This window comes from Zosterops lateralis (genome assembly GCF_965231275.1).
Source record: "Zosterops lateralis genome assembly, chromosome: 2".
Lineage (NCBI taxonomy): Eukaryota > Metazoa > Chordata > Aves > Passeriformes > Zosteropidae > Zosterops > Zosterops lateralis.
In genome coordinates this window covers 63,934,140-63,943,876 of record NC_139763.1, presented here as the reverse complement: position 1 = coordinate 63,943,876, position 9,737 = coordinate 63,934,140, and the positions used below count along the sequence as shown (strand labels likewise).

Here is a 9,737-nt window from a genome sequence, read left to right as displayed (position 1 = left end):
TTACATGACGCCAGGAAGAGCTGAGCAGTAAATTTCCATGAAGGATTCCCTTCTCACGTGTGAGGCTCCTGGATGCCAGAACTACCACCTGCCCATCATAATCAGTGTCCTCGTTATGTATGTATGTATGTATGTATGTGTGTATATGTGCATATATACATGAATTACCCTTCATATGCAGGTACGGATGTACCATTCATCCTTTAGGAGGCCGCGCCGCTCGCCTCACGCCACGGCCACAACTGCGGAAAAACAGCAACAGGGCTCGTTGTCCACTAGATTTAAACTTCCAGAGGGAAGATGGGGCTTTAATTTTGATTAAAAAAAAAAAAAAAAAAAAAATTATTTCCCTCCATCCCGCGCTGGGCGCTGCAGGCCCCGCCCCCAATTGGCGGCGGGGCGGGGCCGGCGGCCGTTGCGCCTGCGCGGTGCGGGGGGTGCGGCCGGCCATGGCCGCCTCCGTCTTCTGCTGCTTCTCCTGGTGCCGGGATGGCGGCGCCGGGCACATCCCGCTCAAGGAGATGCCGGCCGTGCACCTGGACACGCAGCGCATGGGTGAGCGGGGCGGGGCCGCTGCCGCCGGATGGGGCTCCCCGGCGGGCAGGGCCGCAGCCCTGGGGCGCGGCGCGGGGTAACCGCTGGGAAAGTCGCTGTAGGGCTACTTCTGTAGCAGGAATTGGCAGTTCTCAGGGAAAAAACAAAACAATAAGGAAGGTTGGCCTGAAAAGTGGTGTAAAGCAGTTTGGGTTTAAGTGAAGGCGGTGGGCAGGATGAGTGTGAGGTGCCCAGGGGGGCGGGCGCCCCTCAGGGGGGTCAGGGCGGTCAGGGCCGGGGGTCCCAGTCACACAGACACGGAATGTGTGAGGTGGGAAAGGCTCCTGAGGGCATCCAGCCCGGCCTGTGACCCCACACCACCATGGCAGCACTTATGCCACGTCCAGCATTTCCTTAAACATCTCCCGGGACGGAGACTCCCCCTGCAGTGAGGGCAGTGGAGGTGAGGAAGGAGCCGGGCCGTGCGGGGTCTCCTCCGCTGCTCTTTGGAGGATCACCCTTAGCGTGACCTGCCCGCAGAACCGTGCTCGGGCTTGGTGAGGACAGGAGGGATCTGGGCCAGCAGCGGCAGAGCTGGGGAGGAATATAGGTACGGCCCAGTGCTCGAGCACAATTGTTAGCAACAGCCTCCCCTGTGCTTGGCCGTGACAACAGTGCCTAAGGATGAAGTCGTCCAATGGAGAAGGAAAACTTAGCAGAGGATTTTTTTTCTCTCTGTATTGGCAGGCACATTTCTGATAGAAGGACTATTTCAGAGACTTACTAAACACCTCGTAATTCCGTCAATCATTTCTACCCGATATGCTTTTCCTTCTTGTTGCAGAATGCTTTTTCTCCGATGTTAGAGAACAGAGTACAGGGCTTTGGTCTCACAGTGAACCCTTTCTGACTAAATTGTAAGTTATACTTCTGATGTGGCTAAGCAAAGGTTGTAATCAGCATGGTGCCATAAAGCCCGAGAGGTGACAATTAGATCAGGCTATAGATTTTAAATAAATAACCCAAGTGGAAAGAGAACTAGCCTGTAAACAATCTTGCTTCAAAGCACGGCCCATCATCATATTTCTCACAGACTAATGAAACTTTTACTTGGGGCAGAAGTAACAAAAACTGGTCTCAACATTTACGGCTTTTGAGGGCTGCTTTCAGATTTCTAAAAATGTTTTGAAGTTCTGTGTTGTTTTTTTTTTTTCTTCTTGCAGGAACAGATGTCGTCATTGTTAAGAATGGCAGAAGAATATGTGGTACTGGAGGCTGCTTAGCCAATGCACCTTTGCATCAGAACAAGAGCTATTTCGAGTTTAAAATCCAGTCCACAGGTTAGTCAGCAAAAACATGCAACTTTAAACTTGGGAGGTATGTTACATTCCCTGCTGGTGGCAATATCTCAAATACTGAGCACGTGCATCTTTCTAATTGCATCCTTGAACTTGTGAACATTGGAGAGATTTATAAGGTACTGTGTGAAAGGAAATTTCTTTTTTTCTTTTTTTTTAAATTTTGACTCCAAAATATTAAGAATAATAGTAAGGGTATTACTAGAGGAGTGCAAATACTGAGCCCCCACATTGTTTTGTATGCTGTTATAGGCATGTTTTTCAGGTGGCATATTTTAGAAATTATTTTTGCTCAATAAATGCTTATGACCACATAAAACACTGTATCTATGAAGTATTTTTTAAGGAGTGCAGTTCATCCGATGATACTTATATTTATTTGTCTACTCTCATTTGCTCTTAGCAGGCATGGTTTGCCCAAGCAAGGATAACACTCCTTGTGCTACCCTTTCCTCTTCAGATCAAGTGTGTAGCACTTACTCTGACACTGCCTTATCCAGGGCAGCCTTTCAGCACCTTGTTCCTTTTTTTACTCCTACAAATACAGTCAGCTTCACTACTACAGAGAGCACTCCAGGCTTGCCTGTGTTCTACCATGAAAAATCAGCCTGTATTTTTAAAAGCTGCTAGCAGACACTCTGAAAATGAAGCTGTGCTTTCCCTAAGAGTGTGTGGGGAGGAAAAAAGAAGGGAAGTGTTAGTCCAGAGACAGGCCATGTGTACCAGCTGGAGCTTGATGCTGAAACTTTTTGGGTAAGACTTATTTGCCTTCAGGTGGGTCAGAGTGCAGGCAGCCTGGACACAGATCAGCCCAGAACACCTTACAGCCCAACTAGGTGGTTAGTTTCAAGCTACATGTAAGCCCATATCCATCTTAACTTGGCAATTTTATCATCCTTTATGTTGGAAAGAATCCATTGCAGGTGTTGTTCATACACGGTCATTATTCACAGATAGTGTATCCATGTTCTTACACTTGAGAAACATGGGAAATAAACTCTTCTGGCTCCTGTGAGCCTTTTTTTCCTCTCTTCCTGTGCCCCAAGGCAGGAGAACTGTAGAAGACTTAACGTAAATCTTTGATTTCCAGAAGTGTCTCTTTTCCAGAAGTGTCCCTGCACAGCCATTTAGAGTTTTATCTGTGGGGTCATTCTGACTATTGTAGTTTTCCGAAGTCAAATCACACTCTTGTCCTATCACACTCTTGTCCTTTTCATTCTTGGCATTAGAATGAAATGTAAAAATTCATTTTTACAGTTTCATCTTTTAAAAATAAGTTTCTTACATTTTTGCCTCCTTTTAGTCTTCTCTAGACTAAACAGTCCCAGTTTATTGGGGTGTTTTTCATTGTCTCCTTATAGATGAAATTTTTATACTTTTGAGGTAGAGTGCTCAAAATGGATGTTGTGCTTCAGCTGCAGCAGCAGTAGATGACCTCATCTGTTTTATACATGCCACATATCCAGAAGTTTTCCACAGCAGCAGGGCACACTCACACTCAGCAAGTGGTCTGTGAACTGGTTACCAAGCCACTACTATATTTGTGCCACTTACTCTTCCTACTTACCTGCTCTTCTTCAGAATTTAGTAAAAACAGATGCACTTTCTTTATTTCTAACCAGTTAGTCAGGATCACTTCGAACTTGAGGGGCCTCTCAAGAGCTTGCAGTCCTGTCAGGTTGGGATTGGCAGCACGTTTAATCAACACCTTGTTGTGTTATTCGAGTAATTGGTGGGGATACAGAACATTATCTGACCTTGTGCATTCAATGCAAAACCTCAAACTCCACTTGAGTCATCGTTTTTGATTTGACAGGGTGCTACTGATGAGTAATCTTGGAATAGTTTTATAACCACTCGTGCCTTCATATTGCTGTAACTGTCTAGACCATGTTTTCATCATTTGACTATTTCAGTGTTGTATGAGTTTCAAAAATATTACCAAATCAAGGTCTATAATATTGATACTTTCTTTTTTTAATAAGACTAGTCTAACTAGCTGAAAAAGGAAAATTTGTTGTTTATAGACCCATGCTAGTTGGATTTATTGTTTTTATTCTCCTACAGTTTCAGAGTTTGTTTTCAGTGTTTTTCTGGGAATAAAAGCTGAGCTGAGTGGTTACAATTCTCTTTTTCAAAGATCCTTCTTTTTAAGATAGATGCTGTTTGTGTTCAGTCTGCTGTGACTATTTGTGCTGGGTCTGGTCAGGATGAAGTTCATTATCTTCATAGCAGCTGCTGCTGTGGTTCTGTGTTTTAGATTTGTGACCAAAGCAATCCTGATAAGAAAACAATACTGATAACATGCCACTATTTTAGCTATTGCTGGGCAGGGCCTGCACAGCATCAAAACCTCCTGTTTCTCACTCTGTCCCTCCAGTGAATACAATTAGGTTTGCATAAGGACTTGTGAGGGGACATAAGCAGGTGGGTGACCCAAACTAGCCAAAGAGTTATTCCATACTACATACCACCTGTCTTGCTCAGGAATAGATGGGAGAGGAGAAGATTTAGGGAGATTAGCATCTTTTGCTTGAGAATTGCCTGAGCATCAGTCTACCCATGCGGGAGGTGGTGAGTGATTGCCATTGCATCACTTTGTTTTGTTGTCTCTTTCACTTCTGCTTTACTTACTAAACAATTTTTATCTTTAGCCACAAGTTTTCTTGGTTTTACTCTTCCTGTCCTCTTCCTCCATTCCATGGGGGCGTGAAGGGGAAGAGAAATGACTGGCTGGATGGTGCTCAGCTGCCAGAGCTACCAGAGTTAACCTACAATAGTTCTGGTATTTCCAGGAGATATTTACCGGTAGTACCATCATGGCATTAGTTAAAAAACAAATTCTTTATGCTGTCCTTCAAAATAACATGTCTTTTTCCTTACTATGTTAATGTCACATTTTAGGGATTTGGGGTATTGGAGTTGCAACCCAGAAAGCAAACTTGAATCAAATTCCACTTGGTCGAGATGTCCACAGCCTGGTGATGAGAAATGATGGAGCTCTCTACTATAACAATGAGGAGAAAAACAGGCTACCAGCAAACAGCCTTCCTCAGGAGGGTGATGTGGTGGTGAGTTTCTTAAGGCTTTCTTACTTCCTCACCTCTTCCCAAATGCCTCTTATTTACAGCTCTGTGGTCAAACTGATTGTTTTAAGTTCAGTTGTTCAGTTTGCATCTCCCAGTTTGGAAAGTGCTGGGATATAAATTTCTTTTGTCTTTGAATGGATCAGCAGCCTGGATAATTGGTGGACTTCATTCTTGGTATTGATAGGTTCCTAATGAGGGATGGACTTGACCAGAGTTTGAGAAATAGTTTCTGATGGTCTATTGCAGTATCTACCTGACTGAAAACTCCCATCACAAGGATCTTACATTGTCTGAGATGGGACCTGCCTGAACAAATAATGTGCTGAACAAATAATGAGCAAACATGTGCTGGAATGCATTCCATGGCTATGCACCATGCCCAGCTGAACTCAAGATCCCTTAGCCAACTGGTTAATGATTAGAAGGACAGAGGGGAGCAGAGATGGGTCCTGGGTGATAAATTAATTAATGTATTTTTAGCCAAACTTTTGTAGTTTCTGGGGATATTAAATGGAGAGGGAGGTAATGTTCAGTGGAAAATGACTGAGAGAAAACGCTGGGTTTGTGCCTTAGTATTTCGGGTTTCTCAAAACATCCTTAAGTGACTTTGTTCAAAGTGCTGTTTTTTTTAGTACTGTCATTTTCTCCATGTCTTCTTTCATATTTTTAAAACTACATGAGAGCAATGCAATGAAATTGAGATCATTTACCACCCCTACTTTTTCATGCTGGTAACTTCTCTCTGTATAGCCATGGCTAGAAATGCCATCTTTAGAAACCCCAAACAGCTAAAGGTGACATCTCCACCCTTTATCCTCAGTACGATACTGTTCTTTTAATCCCCTTCTGAAACTGTTTTTTGAATGGTTGCAGACTGTTTCAGAGTTTGGTGAACTAGTGTGGTCTGAACAGCTTCAGCTAATCACAAAAAACCCCCCAGTGTGTTACTGCTAACTCCCCCATTTCCATAAATATCCAGTTATTTTGTTCTGTCATGAAAGCAAATTTTTGAAGTCCTGCATGAGCACACAAATTGTCACGCTCAGAGATACTGAAGCAGTGAGCAGAGTCCTTTATCTAACAGATAAGTAAGTTACTACCTTGTTAATGCTATCACTTTGCTTTCTGCTCTGTGGTCAGCATATTTATAGCATTGTGTGTGAAACCACAGTCTGGTGCTGCCAGCAGAGTAAATGGAACTGAGAGAGGTTTCCATATGGAGGCATGGAAGGATAAACTTGGTTCATAGCATCATTATTTATTAAAGTTATTTCTGTAAGAAGATACAAACAAAAAGATTGCAAACTGCCTCATACTCAAAATCATTGAACATCTTGTGTTTCTTTAATGTGGTGAAGTTTGGAAATTGGTTCTGTAAACTCAGAAAGATGCAAAGTGTATTGTGCAGTACTCTGCTGCATCCCTATTGAGCTGGTGTTAAGGACTCCTGAGTATTTGAAAATACAGATGTTACCCGTCATTTATTAACTTCTAGGCCTTGGCAGGAGTATGTCAAGTGAGATGTTTCTATGATGCTGTGGTTTGCATAATGGTGTTAAAATCTGCCTGTAGCTAAGAAAGCTAAGTTAAGCACCAGTCTTATGTGTATAAACTTGTTGATGCTTTTTTTTTTTGTTAATTTTCTCTACTTTGTAGGGCATTACATATGACCATGTAGAATTAAATGTATATTTAAATGGCAAGAATATGCATTGTCCAGCTTCAGGAATCAGGGGAACTGTCTATCCAGTGGTCTATGGTAAGTCAGAGATTTTAAAACTGTTTCACATTATGGAAAATATTTTCATTACAGTTCTGTTTTGTGAGCTGTGTCCCCTCATCATCTTTGTCACCATCCTCTGGACCTGCTCCAGGAGCCCCATCTTCAGTTTATCTGGGCCTCATCTAAGTAGTAACCAAAGTCATTTTGGTCTTAAGGATAACATGATGTAGCTACATGATGGGGATAGTTCTTAATTTCATGGTGGGTTCCTAATGAATTGTTGGCATGCTTCCATTTATATCTTGATACATTCTGGTTGATACGGAATTTTATGAAGAAAGTCCTCCAGATGTGTTGTAGAGTCTGAAGTCTATAAATGCAGCTGGTGAATTACTTGGTTCCGAGCCGTAAGGGTGGAATCGTTTTATATGGTCAAGTTGCGATGTGTCCTTCAGCCACGCGATGGCGCTGCTGAAATGCTGTGGCAGCTCCGCGGGATCTCCTCGTGCAAAATCCTCATGGGCAGCAGAAGAGTCACTGCGTGGCTGCATCTTCCCGAGATTTTGGAAGGGGTCTTACACAGCGTGAAGAATGAAGGTTGCTTTCGGAAAATACTTGGCGGCATGTTACCCTACTGTTAATCTTCTTTCCCTGACTAAAAAAGTTTCATGCCTGGGGAATGCAGTGACCTTTTATTGCCTGGCTCTTTTTGTCTTCTTCCACAAGTGGGCATAATTTCATCAGAATTATCACGTCTCCTACATATAGCTATAACTTGAAGCCTGCAGGTTGTTTTTGTACTCTACTTATATGGTATAACCTTCAACTACAAGTGTCCATAATTTAATGTGAACTTCTAGTCCTGTGGAAGGATTTGGCCATACAGAAGAGAGTTTCTCAAACATTTACCCTATTCAGGCTAGAACTATAGATATCTTTTTAAAAGGAACATGGTAGATCAGGCAAAACACAGTGCCAAGCTTGAGAAGATAAAACAAAAAAAATGGACTTAAAGGTTATTCCCTACAGCAGCTCTACCTCAGGCACTTTAATGGAAGCAAGACATAAACACTGTGTAAGTACTAGAGAACTGTACTGATAGGAGTTTTCACAAAGACTAGGAGGGAAAAATTCCAACCTTGTCTCTGAGATAGCTACATTCTAAAATATGGAGATGAAGCTTTTCTTGTTTGAACAAACATTGATAGTTTGCCAGGTTCATCTCAGAAGTTGTCTTTGAAAGAGACCTTGCTTTTCTGACTAGGTGAGCATTTCAGTTTGCTAGTGAAGTACACAGAAGCATTGCTCTGAAAATACTCAGCAGTTTCTTTTTTATATTCTACATTGAAAGTACAGTTACAGGTGGGTAGATTATGCAGGGGGTCCAAATCTGAGAGAACTTCTGTAAAAAAACAACATAAACTTCCAACTTCAAGAAGCAGTCAAAGAAGCTCCCTTTGGATCATAGGCTAAAACTGATGGTTTGATGCCAACCACTGCAGACGTGAAACCTTGTAAACCTTTAAAAATACACTGTAGACAACTGAAACTCCAGCAGAATTAGGAATAGAAAAATATGCACATCCCTGCAAGGTTTATCTGGTAGCATCCTTAATCTGTAGATTTCTGGAAAAATGGAGTAGAAAATTTGGAATCAATAGCCTGAAGCTCTGCTAACACTCCCAGTGAAATTAGACATTCTCATTGACTTCACCAAGGAACCTTTACTGAGTAAACAGCAGGAAAGAGAGATGGTTTGTTCTCCTGGCATAAGACTTTACCAAATTCGTTGAAGACATTTCTTTTAATTGTGTGTATGTAATGGATGTATTGAAGAAATTCTTTGTGGTTTGAGCACAGTCTACAGTCTATTAAGATGGTGTAAAAGAGGATCAAACTGGAAGTGTTCCTTCTCTTAATTCCTTCTTTTTGGTTCTCTTCTGCAGTTGATGACAGTGCCATTTTGGATTGTCAGTTCAGTGAATTTTATCATACACCTCCACCCGGGTTTGAAAAGATCCTCTTTGAGCAGCAAATCTTCTGAATGTCTTCATACTGAGAATTTGCACCCTGCACTGTTACAAAAGCTTTGTCATCTTGAAGCCTCACTTTACTTTTAGGAAACATATCTGTATTTTTAGTAAGTACTTGTGACTTTTGTCTGCAGAATAAATATGTTAATTGCAACACTAGGTAAATGTGTTGCAAATAAGAGTTTTCTGGCATTGTTTTGTGGTTGAAAATGAGTGTTTTGGGGCAGGGTTTTTCTCTGATTTGATGCATAAGGAGATGTACTTGATGCATAAGGAGACTAAGGGATGTTGCTGTTGTCACTATTATATTCAGTATTTTGAATAAACTGGAGCTCTGTAAGGCAAATAGTTCTTACACATATGATAGTTATGGAGATGGGTAGTTCTCATGATGTTTTCCCCCCAGCCTTTTTCTTACAGAAATTATGTAATTTCTTTAAAGGATGCACTTTGTTTCTAGTCTGAGATTTGGAGTTGTGGTATCCCAGTTCTGCACAATGACTAATAATACAATGGCATAACTAGCAGCTAGATTTTTTTTTTGGCAAAGTGTAGGTTACTCCGTTCCCTCAATCTTAGACCAGCAAATGCAGCTTATCTGTTGCTTCTAGCTTTTAATTTGCTTTTATTGTGACCAAAAAAAAAATTATAGTAATACTTTTTTGTTGAACCTTAAAAAGTAAACCTGAACACTGCCTGTGTGTTTGAGGACCACCATGCTCTGTTACTCTGGTAAGAGAGTAAGTACAGATTACTCAGCTTGGGTAAGCAAAGATCCAGGGAAGGATATAAGATGTTATGGTGAAGCATTACATCTAAACTGTAAATTAATTTATTCTCTTACGGAATAGCATATTTAATTTCTTCGTGAATCATTTATAAATGGCTAAGACATTGTTCTAAAATGTGATGCCCTTGAATATACATTGTGAGATGCTATTTTTTCCCCTCTTGTCATATTTAATATACTTCCTAGAAGAATTTTTATTGTAAAAAAATA

At 41.5% G+C, this 9,737-nt stretch overlaps 1 protein-coding gene across 1 annotated transcript; it reads left to right on the top strand.

Annotated features, from left to right (window-relative positions):
- The first annotated feature begins 214 nt into the window (after nucleotides 1-214).
- SPRYD7 (SPRY domain containing 7) lies at nucleotides 215-8,896 on the top strand. The gene is made up of 5 exons (XM_083854426.1): nucleotides 215-555; nucleotides 1,758-1,874; nucleotides 4,797-4,963; nucleotides 6,638-6,740; nucleotides 8,651-8,896. The coding sequence occupies exons 1-5, from the start codon at nucleotides 450-452 to the stop codon at nucleotides 8,746-8,748; spliced, it is 591 nt and encodes a 196-aa protein (XP_083710552.1). The 5' UTR covers nucleotides 215-449; the 3' UTR covers nucleotides 8,749-8,896.
- Nucleotides 8,897-9,737: the final 841 nt, after the last annotated feature.

Coding starts and splice junctions, on each gene's coding strand:
- SPRYD7 (XM_083854426.1), top strand. CDS start 450: ATGGCCGCCTCCGTCTTCTGCTGCTTCTCCTGGTGCCGGGATGGCGGC. Junction 556..1,757: donor CCTGGACACGCAGCGCATGG/GTGAGCGGGGCG, acceptor TTCTTCTTGCAG/GAACAGATGTCGTCATTGTT. Junction 1,875..4,796: donor GTTTAAAATCCAGTCCACAG/GTTAGTCAGCAA, acceptor GTCACATTTTAG/GGATTTGGGGTATTGGAGTT.